General features: G+C 41.4%; 1 protein-coding gene across 2 annotated transcripts in view; it reads right to left on the minus strand.

The window, feature by feature from the left end:
- The window catches only part of LOC119010920 (xenotropic and polytropic retrovirus receptor 1 homolog), a 61,258-nt gene extending 45,663 nt beyond the window's left edge, over nt 1–15,595 (minus strand). For both annotated transcript variants that reach the window (XR_005072084.1, XM_037083514.1), the window contains exon 1: nt 14,829–15,595. Coding sequence is in view for 1 of the 2 variants with exons in the window: in XM_037083514.1 (XP_036939409.1) it covers nt 14,829–14,897 (69 nt within the window). In the remaining variant the exon portion in view is untranslated. The remainder of the gene's footprint in view (nt 1–14,828) is intronic.
- Between the last annotated feature and the right edge of the window lie 11,325 nt (nt 15,596–26,920).

The following is a 26,920-nucleotide window of genomic DNA, read 5'->3' on the forward strand; positions in this document are numbered from 1 at the left end:
GAAAATGGCCTGAAAATGAGCCAATACCAAGATCGGCACCTCTGTCCAAAAGCATTTTTTCCAGTGGAGGAGGGTAACTTCAACAGCTGATAACATTAATTTAGTTGTGACTCAGGAAGGGTTATCATACCAAAATGTTAACTAAAGACAAGTATCAAGGTTCTCCCCAGAAGATGGAACAACGGCGCTGCACCACTATATTGCTAGCTCAGTGCCACTCTAGTCATTTTCAATGTTAGCTGCTTTATAGCGGGTGTTTATTGGCTGTGGCAGTCTTCCCGGGTGAGGTGACGAGCATCCACTTTGAAGTGGAATTGTGATGTTCTTCATTTGAGCGTTAGTTTTACTACAAAGCTGCACCAAGTGAAATTGATAAAAGCCAAAGACATTGCAAGTTTCTTACTATGTTTTACTTGGTTGTTCTTAAAAAAACAAATGAAATGTTTCAACAAACAAAAAAAAAACATTAAGGAACAGCTTGGATGCAGGTATTTTGTTCTTAATGCAGCTGCATTATCTCGGAAAATATTAGTTAGGGCCAAGTATCGGATCGGACCCGGTTTCGGTAGATACTAAATATTAAATGACTGGGATTGGGATGAGGTAAAAATAAACCCTGACCGGGACATCCCTAGTCTTCGCAGTCATTCTCAGCTTCCTTCTATGGACATTTTCTTCAGTCTGTCCGCATCTGCCCATCCATAATTCCCTCCTCCTCCTCTCTCTGGCTCCCTGTCTTGTCCTCTTCTCCTTCTTTACTATCTTTTAACTGTTGCTTTCCCTCAGATAATGTTACCACCAGAATCAGCAGCTGTCTTCCATGACTCAATTCTGCTGAAGACAGCACTACCAAGGACCAACAACTGGTTTACAAACACTGATAACAACAGGGCTGTTTCTCCTAAGTGTGCATTTCAGACTGAACAGGGTGAGACGGCCTGTCTGCTTCTTAGCTTGAGTTTGGAGGATACAACCAATGCTCTGTGGCCCCGGCAATCCAACAATCCACTGCACGCCAGCCAACTGCATCATTTTGCATTCATCGAGTCATTAGGTTGGCAAATATCACATGACCATGATATCTCTACCAGATGTTTTTGGGGATGTTCATAAGCAGTGTTTGGTATATTACTTTAAAAAAGTAATTAGTTTTAGTTACTAGTTACTTCTCCCAAAAAGTAACTGAGTTAATAACTGAATTACTTCACTATGAAAGGAACTAGTTACCAGGGAAAGTAACTATTGGCTTACTTTTTTAATTGAAGTATAATGTCTAAGAATTTGGATTTTTTTCTAAGCGGGTTTCACATGCCAGTTGCATAGAGTAGAACTGCATAGACAGGTACCTACACAGAACCTTTGATATTCTTGTCCTTTTTTATTAGCAGAGCTCACGTTAGCCACACCTGGCCTCCTATCTAGGGCTGGGACGACGCATCGACGTAATCAACGACATAAATTTGTCGACATGAATAATTTGCCGGTGACGCATTGTCCCAAACAGGACCCCGATATTGACAAAATAGCTGGATCAGGGATTGGGAAAATTAACAGATCCACGGGCCGATCCAGGTTTTCCCTCCGTCGCAGCACATCCTGCGTCATCTGTCAGCAGCACGTGTGTCGCATGCTGGAAGAGTTGAGCAACATGCAGCGAGCCAAAGAGTCGGCTGTGTGGAGATATTTCACGCTTGCCACTGCAACTACTTCGACGGCTGTTTGCAATGTCTGTAAAGTAAATGTTTCAAGGGGTGGTGGTAGTACTGTCAAGTACAATTTAAGCACCAATTTAATCAAGCACATCCAAAAGCACCATACTAAGGAGTACGCCGAATTCCTGCAGCTCAACAAAACCAAAGGTGAAAGAGACAGTACAGCTAACTATACTAACTTTGACAGTTGCACTTCAATGACAAAAAAAAGTTTCTGATGGAAAGCTTGAAAGCATTGGCAATAATAATACGTTTTGGAATTCATTGTTTTAGATGCTCAACCAATGTCAGTTATTGAAGATGAGGGCTTCCGTCGCTGACTGGAATACATAGAGCCAGGGGTCAGAAATTAACACTCGCCATTGGTGGGTAAATTTTCTGTTTGGCGAGTAAATCGCAGTGGTTATCTGCCACACTGGTGGGTAAACGTTTGTACCACAATAGTATGTAAAACTAAGAGAGTCTATTGTGTTTTGGGACACACACACACAAAAACAGTGTGAAGACACACCGTGAAGAACGATTCCTGACCAGTGGTATGTCCTGATGTACCAAGAGCCCCAGTCTCTGCAGGGTTAACAGGAGCCATAAGCATTCCTGCCCTGATTTGCTGGCAGTGTTGGGAAAGTTCACGTTCTACATGAACTAGTTCAAAGTTCAGTTCACAAATTTTAAAATGAACTAGTTCACTTCATAGTTCATAATTTTGAAATTTTAATTGTGAACTAAGTTCACAGTTCCAAAAATGAACTGGTTCATAGTTCTTTGTTTATCTCAATATATTGCTGTGAGATATTATTTTTCAAAATTATTGCCACAGCCCTTATAGAACCAAAGACAGCTATTATGTTATCAGTTTTAACACTCGAACTGCAGGTCTCCGACAATATCCTGCAAAACCAGGTTGTCCAACTTTTTTATTCACTCGCACATACACTATATTACCAAAAGTATTCGCTCACCTGCCTTTACTCATTCTATGAACTGAAGTGCCATCCCATTCCTAACTCATAGAATTCAATATGATGTCGGTCCACCTTTTGCAGCTATTACAGCTTCAACTCTTCTGGGAAGACTGTCCACAAGGTTGAGGAGAGTGTTTATAGGAATTTTTGACCATTCTTCCAAAAGCGCATTGGTGAGGTCACACACTGATGTTGGTCGAGAAGGCCTGGCTCTCAGTCTCCGCTCTAATTCATCCCAAAGGTGTTCTATCGGGTTCAGGTCAGGACTCTGTGCAGGCCAGTCAAGTTCATCCACACCAGACTCTGTCATCCACGTCTTTATGGACCTTGCTTTGTGCACTGGTGCACAGTCATGTTGGAAGAGGAAGGGGCCCGCTCCAAACTGTTCCCACAAGGTTGGGAGCATGGAATTGTCCAAAATGTTTTGGTATCCTGAAGCATTCAATGTTCCTTTCACTGGAACTAAGGGGCCAAGCCCAGCTCCTGAAAAACAACCCCATACCATAATTCCTCCTCCACCAAATTTCACAGTTGGCACAATGCAATCTGAAATGTACCGTTCTCCTGGCAACCTCCAAACCCAGACTCGTCCATCAGATTGCCAGATGGAAAAGCGTGATTCATCACTCCAGAGAACGCGTCTCCACTGCTCTAGAGGCCAGTGACGGCGTGCTTTACACCATTGCATCCAACGCCTTGCATTGCACTTGGTGATGTGTGGCTTGGCTGCAGCTGCTCGGCCATGGAAACCCATTCCATGAAGCTCTCTGCGTACTGTACTTGGGCTAATCTGAAGGTCACATGAAGTTTGTAGCTCTCTAGCAATTGACTGTGCAGAAAGTCGGCGACCTCTTTGCACTATGCGCTTCAGCATCCGCTGACCCCTCTCCGTCACTTTACGTGGCCTACCACTTCGTGGCTGAGTTGCTGTTGTTCCCAAACGCTTCCATTTTGTTATAATAGAGCTGACAGTTGACTGTGGAATATTTAGGAGCGAGGAAATTTCACGACTGGATTTGTTGCACAAGTGGCATCCTATGACAGTTCCACGCTGGAATTCACTGAGCTCCTGAGAGCGGCCCATTCTTTCACAAATGTCTTGTTTCACAGTCTGCATGCCTGAGTGCTTGAATTTATACACCTGGGGCCAGGCCAAGTGATTAGAACACCTGATTCTGATCATTTGAATGGGTGAGCGAATACTTTTGGTAATATAGTGTACCTTGAAAGGCTCGCCGGGTGCTTTAGTTCAGAGTGCCATTTCAGGTTTGCTGCTGACGTTGTTGATGCACGGAGTTGCTTCTTAAAAGGAGGAGGGCAAAGTTTACACAAAAAGGTAAGATTTTTCCCACCTGGATCATCGCTGACCTTTTCATCAAGTTGTTTAAAGTAATCCTACGAAGATGTCGTATTAATGGTGGAGGCAGAGTAAAGCTGGGCATTGTTAAGAATCTCACAATTCAATTTTGATTCTTTAGGTCGCAATTCGATTCAATATCAATTCAATTCAATGCTGATATAAATGCTTTGATATCGATAAACAAATAATTCATTCCTCCGCTGCCGACGTCATTCCAGCTGTCACCGTCCTCAAACGCATCCTGGCTGAAGAAGGCGATGCACATACTGGCATCAAAACAATGAAAAAAATCCTGCTTCAAGCTGTCAACAAACGCTCTGACACTGTGGAAAATTAACTCCTATATGCACTTGCCACCCTGCTGGACCCGTTATATAAAGACAGGTACGACTGTATACTAACTAATTAACATTAGGTCTTATAGATTGTTTTACTTTACACAGTAACACTACTTCTGTAATTGATGAAATACCATGCTGTACATTGTGTTCTATATAATTTATGTGTGCAACTTAAATTCGCCCATGATATTAAACCTACAGAAATCATGATTTTGTTTTTTTTGCTTGTTTTTTTTTGCGGTGGCAGCGGCGCTGAAAATCCAGCAGCAGAATGCATATAGGGGAAACACTGACACATCAGATAACCTTCCGCAATGACTGCAGGCTCTTCAGTGGAGCTCTGCTTTGAATGAAGTTCCATCGTGACAAATGAATGGACTACTTGCGGCATGACATGAGGACATGAATCAGAGGCACAAAAGACGTTGATAGTGGTGAGCTATCATTATGTTTAACAACACCCAACCCGTCCCAAAACAAACCAAAACAAACAAACAGATTTGCATGATTTACGAGAGATTTTCAGGTCGGAAAAGTCGGATTTCTGGAAAAATCACACCCCTGGTAAACCCTGGCTACAATTCATGACTGTACTCGGTAACAGATAATTTGCTTATTTCATAATTAAGCGTTTAGTCTATAAAATGTCAAAAGGTTGTCAGTGCTCATCACAATTTCCCAAACTCAAAATTATGTCTTGAAATTGCTACTTTTGTCTAACCAACAGTCAAAACCGAAAGACTCTTCATTTACTGTCAAAAATGAAAATGAAAAGCTGCAATTCCTCATGTGTAAGTTCCTTTCCTCTGCTGCTATTAGCTTTCTCGACTGTCTCTGTTCAAGGTCATACACAAAAAATTTTACCAAGCAAGCATTCGCACGAGTTGAAGATACTGACATTTTCACGAAAACTTATCGGCATTGCCATTCACACTCATGATGTTAATCAAGACATGAGATACTTGTCAAGTTGTGAAACCAAAAAAAACTGTCAAAAAGTATAACCACACAATCAAACTCACACAAGTTACACACTGCATGTATTTTCATGTTCAATCTAAACACAGCGTTAGGGTTAGTACCAAATCACAATGGAGGGGCCACAGGCCCAAAGCAAACATCTACTGTTTTGCACTGTTAAGACACAAAATAGTAGGTCTACTAGGATGCAAAATTCCCTCTTCTGACAGATGTCCTGTGCTGTGTCACTCACATTTTGGCTGGCACTGCCACAGACAGTATAAAAAAAATACAAAAAAATGAACATAATATACAACTGTAAATGCCTCATATGAAAATATACTAAATAAGCAGGACTGTTTAAGTGCATCATTGTTTCAGAGACCCATCTACAAATGTGACTGCAGGTAAAAACAGAGAATTGTTGATTCATCATTATTTTCTGTCAGCTGCTCCATTAATCAGTCCAACTGAAACCAGCTACCATCAGCAAACTCACTTCCCATGAACCAAGGCTGCTGTGGTTTGGACTTTCCACTTCTGCTGCTGTGCACAGATCCTGACAACAAAATTATGTTGACTAAGATGAAAAACAAAAAAAACAAAAAACACTTTAGGCCAACAGCATATGGACATTACGTCACAAACGAGGTGCTGCTGCCCACTCTATAGCAGTGATTGTCATTCTGCTCCAACACCTGCTACAAGATATATTCTGAATCTATGGCAAGTGACACTGACTGAATGGAAATGACAATGTATGACATTGAAAAACACAAAAGAGACAGTCGACAAAAGTTTGAGTTTGTTGGATTTTTCGCCTATTTCTGACATTTTGTTTTGCTTAATTAAAGTTGTTGTCTGTAACTTTTTTTTGGTTATATTTGCTAAAATTGTCATTATGATCTGACAGTAGAAAAAGATACAAGTCAGCTGTCTGTGGGTCCACCCAGTGGCTGTAATCCACTGCTCCAGAATCAACACAACCAATCAGACTCAAGGGGTGTCTGAGAAGTGTCAATCATTCCCCCGCCCCCATGCAGGCGCAGTGCCTGCTCTTACCCGATAAAGAACAGATAACAACAACTGAGCCAAAAAATGTTTAACCACACAAAAACTTGTGGTAATCAGGATGTGTGGATTCAGATGTTAAGTCCCAAAAGTATAAATATGTGACAGATCAATAATCAATAATCAATCAATAATGAAAACTATTGTCCTCTGTGTTCCTTTGTTTCCTTTAAATGTATTCCATGTAGTCTGAGAAGGACTGGTCTGCTCAGATGACTTATAAACAGCAGCAAATTCATATATAGCTGATTTAAGTGAGAATTTATGTCAACTGGAGGTTGATCAATGAACAGAAATCATAGATTGCCTGTGTAGAGTTTTAATAGACAGTGGTGTCATAACTGTTCACAGACTAATAAATGTGTCTGATCAAACTGAAATCAATAGGACTCAAATCTAACAGGAGGCAAGTGTTTCTGTAACCACCTGTACAGACTAAAGACTGCTAGAAAACTGTCCCACCAGCTTTTTGGCTCTGGCCCCTGCTGCTGTTGCCTGGTCTCGTCTGCTATCCATCCGCGCTGCAGTTAATTTTGAACGAGCCTATTTTTGCAGACCAAGTTCATCCCTTCATTGAACGGTGTTCCCTAATGGCAGATGCCTCTTTCAGTAGGATATTGCACCCTGCCACACTGCAAAATGGTTCAGGAATGGTTTTAGGAACACAACAATAAGTTTAATCTTTTAAGCCCCAAGACAATTTTCTAGGGTTAGGGTTAGAAGTTAGGATTTAAAACCCCAAGGGTTTTAAGGGTTAAGGTGTTGACTTGGCCTCCAAGTTCCCAAGATCTCAATCCACTCGTGCATCTGTGGGATGTGTCTGATCCATGGAGGCCCCACCTCGCAACTTGCAGGACTCAAAGGATCTACTGCTGACATCTTGGTGCCAGATACCACAGTACACCTTTAGAAGTGGAGTCCATGTCTTGATGGGTCAGAGCTGTAATGGCAAAAAAGGGGGGACCTACACAATATAAGACAGGTGGTCATAAAGCTATGGCTGATCGGTGGATGTCTGGTAGTTCTCTCCATGGCCTATAATCTTACACTTACATTCAGTGTTAAAATAACAACTTACTGTGAAATTTTCTTCTCTGCTTCGCTTATATCCACATCACTATTTGCTATTCACTCACTCTCACTCCCCCACAAGATATGCAGTCTCACAACATGCTGATCCATTCCTTAAAGAAGCTACACCATTCTTATAAAACATTTATTCTAGCAACAAACGCTTTTCTAGGCATCAGCCATAGTCAAGCAGCATATGAAGGAAGCATATTCATATGAATGCACATCGCTAAGACCAGGCCTAATTTAGACCATAGTCAAGTTCCACTCTACAGACTGGTCTTACCTAAGACCAACCATAAAGTTAGGACATGTCTTAGTATGGACCATCTGGTGTAACCTGCTCCTCAAGAGCTGCCAAAACTAGTCACTTAATCAGTTAGTTGTCTGAATTAAGATTAATCTGAACTAATTCTGACAATTGTTCATCGCTTTAGCCAAGCAAAAAACATCAAACATTTGCTTCTTGTCTTTGTCATTTCTGAGAGTAAATGACACATCCTGGGTTTTGGATTGTTTAGACAATGTGACTTTAGGCTATGGGAAATATAATGATATAATATATGCCAAATAGGTGTTCATTTGGAATTAGGTCAGGGGAATAAGTGGGTTAGTCAATGGTATCAATACATTTGTCACTCAGGAAGTGTCTACACACTCTGGCCATATAAGGCCGGCAATGTCCTCCACCAGAAGGAGCCCAGGGCCCACTGCAGCAACGTAATGTCAGACAATGAGAATTTCATACCAGTCACAGTACTGTTAGCTATGACATGGAGGTCTGGCAGGTGTATGTATCTCTGCTTTCTAATGTTCAGGCCGCCATGGGTAGGTAGCTAGGCTACTTACATGTTTAAGTTGGTACATCATGTTCGTCGTGGAGGAGTGATAGGTGAAGTATTTCATGCAAAGTTTGCATGTCACCTTCTTGGGGTCATCCTTCTTCTTTTCAAAATGATCCCATATTTTACACGTCTTTCCTGACATGGTTGGCTATTAATTGTTAACTGTCTAACCGCAATGTAAAAAGGGACCTGCCGTGTTAAAAAAAAAACACTTACAGTGAGTGAGTGTCACAACTGCCTGTATTTGGCCCTTCAAATTAAAAGCCCTCCAGCCTTATATACACAGGCCAGCCGACAGTCACATAGATTTTGACTTAATTTTGACAAGAAACGGCTCCAAATGTTTTTTGTTTTTTTTCCTGCGACCAACAGACCAATGAAATTTTGGTCGGCTAATGAGTTTTTGGTCGACTAGTGCTTGGTCGACTATTTGGGGGCAGCCCTAGATACAGCAAACCTTATTGTGCACATATGTATGTCCATACTGGAGGAGCTGGACTACCTGTGCAACCTGATTGTGCTGAAGGTATCGCCTCATGCTACCAGTAGTGACAAGGACACAAGCAGATCACAAGACTAGAGAAGAATCAGTGAGGAAGGATGTGGACAGAGCAATTGTCTGTGGCCACCACATACAAAACCATTCCCTTTTAGGGGGATTGTCTTGCTTTTGCCTCTCCACTGCACCAGGTGTCATTTGCACCAGAGCAGGCGAAACTGGTTCACAATTACTGGTTCTTCCTAAATGGACAGATCAATATCCATAACGTTGTAGAGCTGAGTTGGTGTTATACTGTGACTATTAAGAGTTCCCTTAATTCTTTTGAGCAGTGTCGTTCCAATCTATTGATCACACTAAGAATTTGTCAGGTAAAATAAAGCTGCTTCCATTGTAGATTTTTATTGGGAAATGTGGCCAGTCTGTCAGTCTGTAAACAAAGTCTGTTCTATTGTCCAGGCTGAATCATAACCCACACATTTTTAAAGACTGAACAAGTAAGACTGCATTCAGTAACAGGTTTTCCAGTTACTGCAAAAAGTTGCATGCTGTTTTAATGTCAATACTCTGAGCTAAAGGCAGGAGGGTAATAAAACACACCATGCCGTACATAGCCCAGGCCAGCATGAAAACAAAGGAGTTGACAGTGTTCAGTTCAGCACAGCTCACATTATAAGAGCTCAGGGTACACCTCTGTTTATCCAACTGTCCTGCTAAGTGTGTGACCCAAACACAGCTGCCATGAGAAAACATGCACGTAAAAGCCCTGGTCAGCATGGATCTGCAAACCTCACGAGCCTGGGTCCCACATCTTCACCGGCTTAAAACTAACTGGGCCCAGGGCCAGATTTACAGCTGGGTGGAACAACAAGTTTCATCTGGTCTGAGTCCAAACACTGCAAGAGCAAGTGGAAACCAGAGTCCATGTGAAACTGCTGTAGAAATAAGCAACACAGAGGTCCCTCTCACTGCTGCTGGATCTGACCTGCATAACACTGAGCCAAAGCGTGTTTGTCAAGGCCAGGACCACATGCACAGATTCCATAAAGTAGGAGTGTTAATACGAGTTCAGCTTCTGCTTAAATAATTTGTCATCTAATCAATTAGTTGACCAACAACAGAAAATCAAATTGACAACAGTTCTATTACAAACTGCAGCTAACAACAGCCCCATTCACACTGTCCTTTGAGTGTTGGGATTCTGCACCAATTCTCCACCTCCTCCTCTGTGTGAAAGTCTCAGAGACAGCAAGGGGTGAAATTTCGCTCCAGCGCTAATACGCCTCTGGAGGTAGTATCAGGGCTGTATTATTGGAGAACCAAACCACTGTGAACGGATAAGCCGGCTTTTCGTATTGAGAGCATGTCGATCGGACGGTCAGTTAACTACACGGGTCCCTCACTCAACTAAATACAGAGAAATGTCCCACAAAACCACATTACAAGACAACAACAGTAATGTAGTAACTAGGGATGTATACTGAGGACCGGTACTTTTTGGTACTGGCTCCTAATTAGGTCGGTACCCGGGTACTGTTAAGATTCAGGACAAACAGTACAATTATCTGTACTTTTTTTTTCTTTTTACGTTTTTCGATCCAAGCGTTTGGTGATGTTGCTTACCCCGAATTTCCACTGGATCCTGTCCGCTGCGTTACGGCTCCATTACGGTTTTGCTCCGCTGTCCAGTAACCATCACCGGTTGCATTTTGAGTCAGCCATGGCACAGTACGGTAGACAGCTGGCATCGTGAGGCCGAGGAGTCACTCACGACCGCAGTTATAGGTCTGTGTTATTAAAACAACAACAGGAAGTGTTCCCGACCGAAGACTTAGCAGACTTTAGATTTGTGTGCTGGTGTCAACAAGGAGTGTTTTAATTTGAAAAGTAACCAGATGTTATGTTGTTATTTCGGTGCTTGACTTCCTGCCTGCTCGGTGCTAGATTCAGCTGAATTGCTGCGTCGTGCTCTGGCATCTGCCAGTTACAGAAGTAATGGTTGTCTGTTCCGGAATATTTGTAATTGCATAGCGTCTGTTCTGTTGAAGCTTTATTATTACCTTGTGGTAATAAAAAGAAGGTTGAATCTTTTAACATCTTTAAGTCTTTATTTATTTATTTTTTAACACAAAATTACATGTTGTAGTATCGACAAGAGTATCAATAAGTATCGGTACCGATAAGGCGTATCGGTATTGTATCAATAAAATCCTAACAATATACATCCCTAGTAGTAACTGTAACCATCTTTGGCAACTTATGAGGAAAACAATACTGCAGTTATATATGGAGAAGTGTCTGTCCTCCCGTCTGTTCTACCACCTCTTTGTCACAATTCTGCCCGAAAAACAGCGTCTGTCACCGGCAAAAAACTTTAACTCACCAAGTATGTGTTGAAAAAAAACAATGATGTTCAGCCCTCCCGGCCGAGGCTTCAATGAACTTTCCCCCCGCTAACAGCCTCCCTCCCCACAAGTGACAGAGCCAGACAGCATCCAGTTTACTCATGGTGATTATGTGATTATATAATTTAGAAAAACCTAACTTTGTCACTTTCCAGGATGTTTGGTGGGTCAGGAGCTCAATCACAACACATTATAATAGCATCCATATGATTATAGATATAGATGAGATTAACAGGAGGACACCGGGGAAACACCTTGAAAACACACAGCCGTCATCATCATGATGTGAACTGTCACGTCTCTTTAGGAGCCGCAATCTGTGTTTTGTTTTGGTCATCCAATACAGCTACTGACTGTTAAATTGGTTCGGTTTTGTCCATAGCAAAACATGAGATTCTGCATTAAGACATTTAAGGAGAATATTTGTTGAGGACCTACTTACAACTCAAATTCAAATGTATTTGTGCCACCTTTGCTGTAGTTTAAAAACAGCTCACTGTACAAAGTGGAATCTGTTTCTGAAAGCATTTCAATTTAACATGACAATCAACTTTGTTGTTGCATTTTCTTCAGTGCTTCATTCATTCAAACTACTCCGCATGTTATTCTAAAAAGGACCACGGTCATTTCAATAGACACAAACTTGTGAGGAGAATATCTCAGAAGCTCATTTGGTTTGGCAATTACTGAAGCTGATTTGGTTGCTTGGATGACAGGAGCTGAGCTGCAGTGAATTCTAAAGAGGTGGTAGGCTGATCGAACAGTGCTGAAGCTGCTCAACACTCTGCACTTCTAACTGCAAGAAAAGACCTTTGGCTCAAACCTAAAAAGTGCCTGTGCTGCATAGGGAACAGAGAACTAAAACAAAGTGTCAGGAGAGCAGGGGAGATGACTGATCACTTCTGACTTTAAGCCAGAAAACTTAGCTTTGCTTCTATAGACAGAAATCAGACAAATGTAGGGATGGATTGTCTAATTATATATAGACAGTACAGTATATATCAGTTGCTAATTCCAAGTCATTTTATCTAGCGTACATACCTTCTTTCTGCGATTACCAGAAGTTATCATTATTATCATTATTATTATTATTATTATTGTTATTATTATTATTATTATTATTATTATTAATAATAATATTATTGTTATCATTATTATTATCATCATTATTATTATTGTTATTATTGTTGTTGTTGTTGTTGTTGTTGTTGTTGTTGTTGTTGTTATTATTATTATTATTATTATTATTATAGGTGGTGTTGGTATGTTGGGGAACCCAGTGGCACTGACTGACAGGATGTGCTGCAGTCACACTGAGCTGTAGCTTTGTTATTATGCAGAGCACAGGCAGTGACTTACAAGATACTGCACCTGCTGTCACCAAACAATGCAGATACTGCTGTTCGCAGGTACAGAGAAGGAGAAGCCCTGGGAGAAGAAATATGATAGCTGCATTCCTGCCACAACCAACCTCACAGCCCACAAACCATGCCGTATATGACACCTCTTAATGCAACTTTAGAGCATATTTATACACATACATATGAACAGCAAATTACACTATGCTTATATATAGTATGACATAGTGTTATGCATTTTCCATTCTATTAGTCATAGATGAAGCACAAAAACACAAAGCTGCATAGTCCTGTCAATCTTCCTCTACAAAGCCACTAAATGTCATTCTTTAGTATTTCTTATACTCAAACTCTTGACACTTGAATTCAAACTACTATCAATAATTACTATATCTTTACACTTTATACACAGGCTTGCTTATGCCACTATAAGTTCTGCACACTACAGGACATGTGCACATTATCAGTGAAAAGAAAACTGTTAAGCTCCATGGTGAGGAGCAAGGGGACAGGCATTGCTTTCTGATTTTGTAACATTAGAGGTTGATATACACACATTGAAAGTGAGACTGTGTCCAAATAAATGTATTGTTCCCCAGATGTGACAAAAGCATGTAATTTTTACGTGTGTTTAGGCCAGAAACATAACAGAGACAAAGAAGTCCATTTGTGGGAGCAGATCATCAGTATTTATCGATGCAGATACAAAGCCGATATATAAATGCCCAAATATCGGATAGAGAAATGATCTCTAAGCAAAAGTAACTTGGGTTACATAAAAAAATTCATATCACGATGGCGATACATGCCTCATAATCCAAAGCAGTGCATTGACTTCATGGTTCAGTTTGGATCCGGTTCTACGTTGATATATATGATATGATGTTCATATATTATAATCACATGAAACTAAGAATCCTTGTGTTTTCATTATCTTAGAATACGCCTTTTATATCTACAGAGGGTGCAGATCCTTTTGCATGGAATCTGTTATGTTGCACCGTCATGTTTGTACAGCAGCCCAGAATGGACAAATCGAGCACTGCCTCTAAAGAGGCCCTTCACATTTGTTTAAAAAAGTTTTTATCAGAAACTGTAGGGGAAGGTGTGACGAGGGGTGTTTAGTTGATTGCAATTTGAAACCCGACGGCTGATGCCACTAAATCCTTCAAAGGTCCTTGAACTTCCAAATGTTGATTTTAGATTAAATGCTATCACGCACCAATCCTTGGCTCAACTTCATCCATCCATCGTGATGTACAAAAAACACCTGTCCTGCAGAACTGGTACTGCTGTCATCCAAGTTACTCAACAGCATTAGTTGACTGTGACAGGGTGTACCTTTTACACTACCCCAATCACTGCTGACCTGATTAAATATTGATAACAAATCGATAAATGGTAATGAAATGCATCCACAACACAGACAGGCTGTGTTACAGCTGTGAATGGCAATTGTAAACCAGTCACTGTTTTAATAGGACTTATGTCAAAAGTGCCATTCTCTCAGGATGAGCACCATGTTCCTCCTGTATACATCATACATTGTACTATCACAGAAAGCCTTTATAGGGCTGATGTCAGATACAATGGCAAAAATACAAAGGCTTTCTTTAACTTTGCAATAACTTGTTTACAACAGCAAGAAAATAAATGTAGTGCATGTCTTAATAGCATTAATGGTTCAAAGGTTGCAGATTGAGCTATCAGCACCTCAGTGACCCCGTCCACACAACCAGCATGACTGCTGACTGAGCTGGCTCAGCATCTGGGACAGACAGTGGGGTTAACTGCCTCAATAAATGATGACTCAGCCGAAAGCCTTTTGTCTCCTGAACACATTCAGAGCGGCTCGGAGGACAGACATAGACACCGACATGGACACAGAGCCACAGGGCTGTACGGGCCGGGCACACAGCACCTCCACCACAGCCTGATGTGACCGAGGTGGGGACCTGCACAGCCACTCAACGCACCTAGCTTCAGAATGATAGCTAGCGTCAGGGTTGTGAGCTGCTGTAGCCTTGTTTAAGGGCGTTAAACCTGAAGCAGTAGCCCTCTTCTAGTTCAATAACGATTGACAAAGAGAGAGAGAGAGACAAGGAAGCCATCTCTGACGAAATGTTTGTGAACACGTATTCCACTGGAGAGACACCTAGCCATTCTGACAGTGGCAGCCCAGTTAGCCAGTCGGCTAGCTGCTGATTAGCTGAGTGCAGGTTTACCATGAAGCTAACTCACCTCATACTGGATGTACTGTTTTCTCCACTCAGGGGTGATGTGAGCGGAGAGATGCTCTGTGAATTTCATCTTGACACTTGGGTGTTTCCCCGTCCTCCGGTGTCACTGAAGCTCGGAGCGGCTGCGCGGTCGAGCCGCAGGTTTCTTTTACCGTGCTGCTTCACAAACGGTCACACTGAAACTCTCATCCGAAGATTAGGATCGGGCTGCTCCGTCAAAGACACAGAGATGCCCTTTTTGTCTTCTCGTAAACCTAGCTAGCTACCGGCACGCATTTCTGTCGTTTAAGACACACTCGACGAAATGCTGATGAGGTCATATTTCAGCTAAAGGAAAGGAATGATTAAACTTGCTTTTAGCTGCAGCGCCAACGTCGAAAAACAGCGGTTAGTTTGGTGGTAAACAGGCTGACGGTGCTGGCGCTAGCTGAGTCCTGCTATGCCCCCCCTCCTTCTCACTCCCTGTTGTTCAGCGGCTATCTCTCTCCACCTCTTGCCTCCTGCTGCTTTCAGGAGCACTCTGAAATACCAAGACAAGCCAATTCAGCGTACATGTTGTTGGTGGGTGGTACAAGGTGTGGCAATGTTCAGGAAACGTCATCCGTCCAGGGCGGCTCACTGCTCGATGCCAACTTAATGGCGTGACGATGGGCAGCCTGTCGCTCAGAGGGGGGACCAGTCCTCTGCTCAGCTCGGTGAACACTGGCACTCTAAGTCTTGTTACAGTCACAGTTGCCGTGCTCGTTCAGAGAGTGTATCCACGATCCCTGCTGTCCACCACCATTTCTGTCCTCCATGTCTTTAATTACAATTCAGTTTAAGAGAATGTGCATTTGAATTGTACAGCAATAAAAATAATAAGAATACATCCTTTCGTCCCGGTTTCCTCTCGACTCTGATGTTGTGAACGAAACGAAGCTTGTGTTTACCATATATCCCAGTGACACATGAATGCCACACACGTGACGTCGCCAGCCACCTTTGACAGAGCATGACGTAGATACAGTTCGTCTTTTTCAGCAAAGGGGAAATTCAGGTGGAAACTTTCCATCACATATTCTGTTTGTGCGTGTGTGTGTGTGTGTGTGTGTGTGTGTGTGTGTGTGTGTGTGTGTGTGTGTGTGTGTGTGTGTGTGTGTGTGCGCCTGACTCATCCAAACATAGCTACACATGGAAACATGGATCAGGATGGTACAGACCAAGCTGCAGTTTAGTCACTTTGGGAATTATAGAAATATAACCTAAAAGAAAATAAAGGACATTTCTATGAAAATAAATGTATACACAATGTTTATGAAAAACCATGCTGAACCATGCTGTATAATCTGTATTGTAATTATTGGTGTTAAGTAAAATAAATGTTCAAAGAAAAAAAAGAAAAGAAAAACGTTGTAAAAAAGCATCTATTAACTTCTTCTCAACTGGAAAAAAAAGAAATTCTCACCCTCAAACTTGTGAAATATTGACCGCCAGACTTACCGCCAGACAAACACTAACCTGTCAACATCCACTGAACACAGACAAGTGGTTCAAGTCAAGTTAACATCCAAGACCAAGTGAGTCTCATGTCATTTGTTTTCTGTCATGACAGGTTGTAACGTCATGCAGGTGGACATTGTACATTTGATGCTGTGTACAGCCTCATCACATGAAGGCCTCTGTCTCTGAGGGAGGACCTTCCTTTTGTTAAAGCACCTTGATTCAAGTGAGGGTTGGTTTGTCATCTGGCCACATATCAATCTATGGAAGCGAATCTGTTCCATAATTCAAATTAAAATACAATAGCAGATATGCTTTTTCATTTTAAGCTCATCACTGCATTATGTGATTCACAAATAAAATAGGTAATAAATCATCCAAATTGCATTATCATTAAATCTCAAATGCAATTTTCTTTATCATTTTAATTAAGTTACAAAATGTGCAGTCTTGAAGAAGACAATGAAAATGCAATTTGGATGATTTATTACTCATTTTATTTATGAGTCAAAAAATGCAGCCATATTCTGAAAATGAAAAAGCATTTCTGTTAATCCATTTTTAATTTGAATTATGGAACAGATTCGCTTCCATAGATTGATCAAGTCTATTAAAAGCACATATGATCAATTTTTGTGAAAACTTTCCCTCAGCTTGTTCACAAAACACTTAAACTCTTTCAGGGGTGAAGATTTTAGTCACTTTCTGGATAGTGACGCTGTACGTGATGCACAGAAGATTGTTTTGACCGTTGAGGTGAAATCATGAAATATTAGTTCCATATTCAGAATTATCTTTGTGTGGTTGTTGTAAATCAGATTAACCATGCCCTCTAGTGTCCAAATAACACACTGCATCCCAGCAGGTCGCGTTTTGGTAATGCTGCCTTGTCTCAGATTCTTTTTGTCGACTGTCAGGAAATCTTTGCTGTTGTATTTCCTCACATCTTCAGCAATAGTGTGTAATAGTGTAATAGTTGTAATGTAATAATGAATAAGAGTTCAAATCAACAACATCTATTGTAGTCCAGCCATTGGAAGATCGAGGATTCGATTCTCGGCCTCTGCAGTCTAAATGCAGGTGTAGGTGGCAACAGTATTTGAGGTAACCGTAAAGATGTGCCAGTAACAGTATTAGCAGTATAAGTACAACTAGTATAGTAGTGCTACAGCTCTGTACTCACTATGCTGAAATATGTAATCATGATATAGTTAAGGTTTGTCAATTTAATACTGTAGCCCCATGCTTCAAAACACAAATCACATTTCAAGATGGACAGTGTGTCCAGATTATTTGAACAACATGTCCAGATGACAATTCTCTGCATCTATGCACGTTTTAAAAAACACTTATTTATATGCCAAATATTCATACATATTTGGAATTGAAAAATCACTGATTTTTTTCTCTGAAGATGTTTTAATATAATTCTTCATCTTTGTCCTTTCCAGAATTTTGAAATACAAATAAACCAATAGAATTAAGACAACAAATGTCATTGTTTGAACATATTCACAATAATACCATGCAGACTTTTGAAGAGAAGATACCACTCGTCTTGTGACACAGTCCACAGTCAAACTGTATTGATCCAATCCTTTAATCATACCTGTCCGGTTAGTCACATCATGAGCTTGTTGTGCCACCTACAGGCCAACTAACAAGTACCTACAGACACTGTATGTTTCCCCATACTATACATAATGCATCACAGTCATTCCCTCAATACTTGTGCATAAAGTTCAGTATCAAGACTGAAGCCTAAAACCACTCCTTTTGCACCATAGTATCTGACTGGTAGAAACCTGTGGACCAGCTGAATGACTCTTCAAGAACCATTTCTATTATTTTCACGGTGATGTTTTCAAATTGAGTTGAGAGATCAGCATTTTTCAGATTATTGGATCTGGTAAGATATAGACAAGATGTTGTTAAGGTGTGCTCTTAAATTTGACGATCTGTGAGCGATGTACAAGTGCGCATGAGCAGAATAAAGCAGGCTCTCTGTTTCGGCCACTCTGATGATGAGCATGTGTGATTATTCCTCCATGAAATTAACTATGCTTAGTTAACTCGGTGTTCCTGCCCTAAAGATGGCAACTCCAACAGGATCAGTGTTTATTTGGGATCTTATTGCTAATAAAATTAATACATTAAAACAAGTGTGACTTTGACTCTGCTAGAGAGGATAGTAAGAGCCAGCCCCTACCCGGCCACAGTCTGTTCACCCTGCTGCCACCTGACAACAGATACAGAAGTAACTGCTGCTGTACCACCACACTACAGAGTAGCTCATCCTCAACACTCCACCATGAATAGTTTGTTTTTATGACTTGATTATTATTCATTCATTAGTCTGTATAGTCTTCGTTATTGACCTACAAAGTAAACACATCATGTATTTGAAAGTTACTAGTTGCTTTATCAAATAAATGTACTAAAGTAGTATTCGATTCCATCAGAGCAGGTGTAACAGTGTTGAGTGTAAAGTTAGCATTAAGCTGTCGGTGAAGGGGAGCGTGTTGCAGCTCTGCAGCTCTCTTGTGTTGCTCCTCTGCAGAGTCTGCTACCTGCAGGGCCGTGCTGCGTGCCGGACGACCACTGCTGTTACCTGGCAACAAAAACACCTTTTTGACTGATTGCTCAAGCTCATTTGCACAATGTAATGCAATTTGCATATAACAGCAACTGATAGTCTGTATTGTATCAGCAAAGCTTTATCCCTTTTATGGGTCACAGGTTTGTTTGTTTTTTTGCTGGAGCCAATCCCAGCTGTCTCTGGGCCAGGGCAGGGTACTACCTGGACCAGTTGCCAGCTCATCCCAGGGCCCTGACTGATGGCAGAGGCCGCCATGCAAGGTGCCAACTACACATCAGGAGCAATATGGGGTTCAGTATCTTGCTCAAGGACATTTCAACATGCAGCTCAGCTCAGCTCAGCCCAGCCCACTGGGATTTGAACCACTGACCTTCTGATCACTAGCCGAACTGCTATACCTGCTGAGCTACAGCTGCCCCCTTGTTGAATATGTTTAATGATTATTGATTATCACTATCACTACATGTGAGCTACTACATGTGTTGTATTGATGTGTCTGTACTGAAACTGACTGTAGACTTTCTGTTGCTTTTATCAGTTTCCCACTATGGGGAGGTAACTGCAATCACATTTCACACTTTAAAAATATCCTGTAGTGCTGTTGCCTCAGCAGTCTTTTATATAGTATGTAATTCAGAATGTTTTCTGCCTGATGCTGAAGGATTAATACGACAGATATGCAACTTCAAATACATGTGAGCATGTAACTGGATCAATACAGAGAAACAATGTCATGTTACATAATGTGTGTGTGTGTGTGTGTGTGTGTGTGTGTGTGTGTGTGTGTGTGTGTGTGTGTGTGTGTGTGCGTGCGTATCTGCACACACACTAAACTGGATTCTGTAACAGAATTTGAGCCAGTGAGACTGACATGATTTACTGCCTCTGGGAACATCCAGCAGACTGAATATGGAGCAGTCATTACTAAGGATTAACAGGCAGCCTGGCTCAGATTAGGCTGGCTCGCCTTCTGTAATAAGGTTGTTTACACGTAACACGTCCATGTCTGTAGTTTGAATCTACACAGTCATTACTCTCAGACTGCTGCCATGTTGGGAAGCTGCTGCAGTAGAATCTGTGCTGCATGTGACAGAGCCGATCACTTCTCAGTGAGCTGACAGACATCAGTCTCTCTCATCAAAACAACCAAAGTGGAGGTCACATGATCCTGATCAGTCCACACGCTGCCCTCATACCACAGCAACAGTCCAAGTGACAGCCGACCCTTTTCACATAGCAGCTATGTCGGCCTATCAAAGCCGGAAAGGTTCTGCTGCCTATGTGTAAAAAGTTGCATTGCGGGTAATGTAGCCAGCTGGTTTAATGAAAGGAAAATGAAAAGAAGCTATTTATCATATAAAAATGTGCACTTTTTTCTCCCTGTGATCCATCTTCTGATCCAAGAGTGATCAAAATCGTTTTCTCTCCTTTGTTCATGACTTGCGATCTGGTGGGGATAAAGTTAGCAGCATAATCTTTGTAAGTTTCTAAAGGAAACTGTGTACTGTCACTGAATGTAGCGGAAAATAAGTAAATGATCATGCTTTTGGTATCTTTATCCATTTGGTCATTCTGGTTGATGTTGTTCTTCATCCTAACATTCAGCTGTCAGTTTAGAGTCTGACCTTATCTAGTGTTTTGAGCCTATGTTCTGGATCTGGCAGACCTTCCTTTTTGAGTTTTTGATCTGTGATGTTAATTCTCTAAATGTAGTCATGAAAAAACAGCCACATTGGTGAATCACAAGAACTGGATTCACTTTATTCATCAAAAGTATAGACACATTTATGTACAATAAACAGTGACTAAAATCATTTAACAGCATCCACTCCAGCAAAATGGGGGGGGGGGGGGGGGGATTTTCCCTTTATGCAGCTTTTCATTTCCAGTTTTTCTTGAAGGTGTTTCAGATTCAGCCATCTGATCAGTAAGGAGGCTGCGTTGACAGGTGTTTCTACTGATTGGTCCATGGCTGAATTAATGTCATCAGCATAAAACAACAATTATTGAAACACTGACAGACGTCCTGATGGACAGGAGATGTTGCTGACCTGTCTCCAGTCATCAGGGGGTTGTTGTAACTCTTTTCTGAGTTGTGCAGACCACAGCTCCAGAACAGAACCAACATTAGCTTCTCTTCTTCTCTAACTTCTTTTTGATAAATCTCATACATTCCCTTCTTCTAAAAACACCTCTCATGTTTCTGACCAAACAGGCCTTGGTCTGTTCACAATGTCACGATGTACTGTCCTCCTCCTCCAGTTCCCAGCATTATTTTTAATGATCCTTTTACTTACAATCACTGTTACATCTGACATTATTTCATCACAATAAACAGTTCAGTATGAAGGGCTTCGATTGGCTCTCTGTGGTGGTTGGTGCTGACAGTCCATCCAAACTCCAGCATGGCAGCTATTCATTGATGAGAGATGTCTTGAGGGGTCTGACTTCTCACTATTTCCATTTTATGCTTCTCCACTACTCAAAGACAAATATTGTACTCTAGTACAGTTACTCAATAGTTTAAGTAACTGGTTACTTAAAGGTCGAGGTTTTACTTACAAAATACGAGATCAGTATTTCAAATATGATGCATTATTTTATATCAAACTAGCCAGTAGTAAACTGAGCAGCTCCATCAACTATAGTTCAACATTAAAGGATCAGTTCACACAAATATTAAATTCCAGTCATCCTCTCCTCCCTCCATGCTGGTGAAAGTCAGGTGAGGTATCATAGTCTACAAAACATTTCTGGACCTTCACAACAAAAGCTCTCTCAGATCAGACTGTGATCACAGCAGACGAGCTGCATGGAGACATCATCATCATCATGTCATCATGCATGACATCATCTCTGTTTTTGTTGTTCAACACATGTTCTGCAGTCTATGACACTTCATCTGACTGTATATCATCAGGAGGGAGGAAAGGATGACCGAGGTTAATGTGAACTGATCCTTTAATTCTATCAATAATTTTGATCCACTTGAAGTTGTATAGAATGTACAAACGTGTAGCTACTTTTAATAATTTCAATACATCTACCTTTGTGCATTTGTTCATGCAGAGCTCATTGTAAATATATGAGCATGATCTACGCTTCTTGTGCCTGAGTGGATGTGCCTCTGTTCCTCTTGGGCTCCTGAACACAACAGTACATATACATATAATATACAGTACTATTCACAGCCATGGTAGATACATTCACTGCCAAAGTCAAGCCATCCTGGAGCAGCAAGGCTCCTCTCTTGGCATTCACCGCGTGCCTTAATTGACTGATTTTAAATCAAGGTCCACTGTGAACACTGAGGGAGGAAGTCCAGAGACAGAGGACGACAGAGACAGGCAGAGGCAGAGATGGTCACCTTGAGGTTAAACAGGCAGTGTATCTTTGGTACTCCTGTATACGCTGAATAACTCACTGTCAGCTGATAAACCCCATCCAGCATCACCTGTCCATTTGAGTGTTTGGAGCGTGCAGCAGCAGTGTGTGTGTAGTGCTGTCACAGCTTCCTCCGATCCATCTGTGAACAAGACTGACAGTAATGAACAACACACACAATTCTGACTTCTTTACAGAAACACTCACAATGACAGTATTTAAAGGTCACACCAAGGGAAACCTGCAGATCATCCTCCTCTCACTCTAAAATTCACATCGGCATCACCTGTTTACTACAGCCTGCCCTCAGAGAGATTCAAAAGTCTAAATCTAAATCACACACACACGGATCACACTCCATCTCTCTTTTGTATGACATGTCAAGGACACATCAAGCAGGCAGCCATTACAGAGCAGAGCCCAGACTGCATGGACTTCCTGTAAAGGAGGCTCAGGCCACATCTGATGGAGTCTGTCACAATGTAAACACATGGAAACCGGAATGTCTCTGTCACTTCATGGCAGTGAGAAAAAAAACACTTTGCCAGATGGTGACAGAGTCAGTTTCCTCATTTAAGAAGGCTATTAACGGTGTGATCAGCTGTGAACGACGACACAGATATGTTGATAGGACTCCATATATGAGACCATAAAACACAGATCATGCAGCAGCACAGAGCCTCCTGTACACACTGAGCTACATACTGGCCCTGCTGCATTCATACACACCAAATACTCAATACTCAATACTGACACACGCACAATGTCCCTTTAGGAATGTTATATAAGATGCACTGCTCCCGTCATGATTACAGCCTGTAGGCCGGGCCATGCAGCAGCCTCAGCACATCACCACTAACACACACTGTGCGCTCCAAGACAGAGAAGCTGCAACATATATATGTGCACAACATTTCAGCCGGAATCAGACATTTGCTGCAGCTTGCATCACTCTGTTCGACGCACAGAGATCCACGACACACGCTCACACGACAGGAATCAATCGGCTAAACATGAAGAGCGTCCGTATCTGCGGTGAAACACGGAGCTGCTGGTCTCCCTGTCGCATTATCTCCTCCAGGGTCCATGCCGGAGCCTCCACATCCTCTGTCCTCCTCTCCTCCTCTCCTCCCCTCATCCTTTCACGCAGGACAAAAAGACAGTTCTGCTGGAAAAGAGAAAAGAGGCTCTTCGTTGCGGCGCAGTCTCTTCTCGGTGTCCTCTTCCCTCTCCCTGGATAGTGAAAAAATATTCAAAGGGATTCAAAGGAAATCAAAGTGTTTGAATTCATCCTCCCGGACAGTGCGGACGGGCGGGCGGGTGCTGGATTAAGCACAGGAGCAGGCTTCAAGAGGCTTGGGCGGGGTGACGTCACCATGCAGACAGATGCCCCCCCCGCCCTTGAGACCGGGATAGGCCTCCTGTGCAGCTACCAGTCGCTCCTGTGTCACTGTGCTGAATAATGTTTTCTCAATATTCAGCAGCTTGTCTGAGGAGCACAGCAGTGATGTGCTTGGAGAGGCAACCATTTCATGAACTACACGACACAGAACAATGGTGCACTGGACACTTTAGCGCACTTAAAGGGGTCATTTGTAAAATATGGCCAGAATTCGACTTTAGCTCCAAAAACACGTCACTAGAGTAACTGACTATTGCTGCTCTTTGATAGTGATATTCAGCTGTAGTGAGCTACTGTTAGCTAACTAGTTCATAGCTCAGTTAGCCAACACTAATAGGCCCTAGAGTTTGTCTGGACAGAGAGCTTGGATCATAGGAGGGGGGTCACCTGTGGTTGACTGATGTGATAATGAAGACATGTGGACAGCAGAGTGAGTGTGAAAACAACCTCTCCTGCACCAAGCAGCTCAGAGCCTCCCGTCTCCAAAGTTTTTCTCTCGACAACCCAGGGGCTTCGCTAGGACTGCAAACATCCCAAACTTTAGCCTCAGTTACCTTGAAAAAGCAATGCGATTACTGATTTTAAACCTTAATATTCTCATCTTTAGCAGACGCAACTCAAAATACTGAGTGTATTTACAGCTAGAAAACGCACATCTCTCTCCTCCCTCCATTGTTGTTTGTGTCTGTGTAGCTGCGTGGTGTTACACGTGAGTTGTCCTGCTGCTGAACTACATGACTTGTTGCACAGGTGACATCACTCCCCGAGACGCAAAAAGAAAGCAAAAATATTGACTAAGGAAAATAAGAAAAATAATAGTAACGCGCAGTGACATGAATAAGTAACTTTAATCTGATTACTGGTTTGGAAATATTAACATGTTAGATTACTCGTTTCTGAAAAAAGTGGTCAGATTAGAGCAACGCGTTACTGGAATCACTGCCCGCATGTAGAGTCTTTTTTAACGGGGGTCCAGGGATTTCTCCCCCAGGAAAGTTTGAAAATTGGGCTGTTAAAGATGCAATTTCAATGTAGTTGGAGAAGGAAAGGGAGGACAATTTCTGGGGTCCTCATCATCACATTTTAATTACAAATAAGGCTAAATTTCCCACACTATAGGCCTACTGAGTAATGTTTATGTTAAAGATATTATAGCCTGTAATAAGGCCTGTGCTGTGTGTATAGGCTATTAGAGCAGGCAGAACATTCCCTATTATAATTCCTTCGCTTCATTGTCCATCTGACAATGTCGGCCGACATTAAGCTTTGTAGGGTCATTTAACCCTAGAGTCCGAGACCACACACCCAGACTACACCCATGACCACAATTCCAATTGATTTACCACAGAGGGCAAAATTACAAATTAGAATTAGAATAATTAACACATGCGCGCCTACCCAGTGTCAAGGTGACCATATAGAGGTTAAATTCACCGCATGACTGCTGAATCTGTGCAAGTAAGCTATCCCTGCTCCTCCTCAGGGTTTGGGGGAGATGATGTCTCACTCTCCACGTCTTCTTGCTCTGGCTGCGACTTTTTGTTTTCAAAGAACCTCCGTATAATCAGAATAACTAACTACTATAAACGCTGCAATGGTACTAAACAGTATGCAAATAGACGGGCTCTGGTAATATTAGTGACACATAGAGGGAGTTTAACACCACATTATGTAATAACGCCCCATTATATAATAATGTAATACATTTTCAATTCATTATGTAATAACGCTGCATTTTGTAATAATCTGTCACATTTTGTAATAAAATTCTTGAACACAACATGTAATAAATGTTGCCGCATTTTGTAATAAGCTCTTACATATTGCATCTGTAATTACAAAATGCAGGTGTTGCACTTTTTTTTTATCAAGAAAATGTAATAATTTGGTGCATTATGTAATAAATCACCAAAATGGATGTCTTAATTAGAAAAAACGTTATACCATCAGAACGACATTGACTTTAAGCATACCAGCATGAATCGTAAATATGAATTCATTTTAAAAAATACTTGAATGTTTCATCGGTCATATCTAAATCAAATATAACTGAATTCATAGAGAATGTGTGTGAAACTCACAGAGACAGAAACTGCAGTAAATAAGTGTTACTGGCATGAACATTATCGGTGCACTGAAATGTTGGAAGACATACACACATGCAATCTGGATTATGTTATGCAAATATCATACGTGATAGGAAGCAGACAAAACTCGAAAACAAATATGGAACAGAAAATGTAACAAATTTTGCCCTTTATCTGTAGTTATATGACATGTAAAACAAACCCTCACAATATATATGAGTTAAAAGTAGTCTACAGACAAGAGCTAACAACTTTTACTCTAAATTCTAGCAAAACACAACTGATGTTCCCAACGCCACTAAGAAGGCAAAAATTCCACAAACAAACTCTGACAAGACACACCTGTGAATTGAAAACCATTTCAGGTGACTACATCATGAAGCTCATTGAGAGAAGGCCAAGGGTTTGCAGCGCTGTCAACAAAGCAAAGGGTGGCTACTTTGAGGAATCTAAAATATTAAACATATTTAGAGTTATGTCACACTTTTTTTGTTTACTCTATAACTCCATATGTGTTCATTCATAGTTTTGATGCCTTCAGTGAGAATCTACAATGTAAACAGTCTTGAAAATAAAGAAAAAACATTAAATGAGAAGGTGTGTCCAAACTTTTGACTGGTAGTGTATCACATAACATCTTACACAACATTCACAGTCTGTTGATAATGTTTATTTTTTGAATGTTTAGCACTAAAACTCACATCCAAACAGTGCTTCTTTAAATTAATGGTAACACACTACTAAATTCCACCAAAGTCCTGTCGGATGTTAACATTTCTGTTGTTTCACTCTCTTCACTCTCATTTGATTGACTGTCACTTTTTTCACCCTTCTTGTTCTGTCCCTCCACTCCTGTAGGAGCTTTGCCACATCTTGTGAATACAACTGATTTCCTGTAGGAAGACAGTTCAGCTGTAATTGCTTTGGGAAGCGCTCTATTCTGACCTCCAGGGGTGAAGACAGCCTTTGAGTGCCATGATACTTCAGGAGATGAGTGCACTGCTGCAGGTCTGGGACCAAGTCCAGCACTGAAATGATGGAATAGTTTCTGTGACTGAAGAACATCAAGTTTTAAATGAAGGGTTTATGAACCCATCATTTAAACATGATGTGCTTCCTTTGGGTCCATCAGACAGGAGCAG

This window comes from Acanthopagrus latus, chromosome 21 (assembly GCF_904848185.1).
Source record: "Acanthopagrus latus isolate v.2019 chromosome 21, fAcaLat1.1, whole genome shotgun sequence".
In the NCBI taxonomy this organism is placed as follows: Eukaryota; Metazoa; Chordata; class Actinopteri; order Spariformes; family Sparidae; genus Acanthopagrus; species Acanthopagrus latus.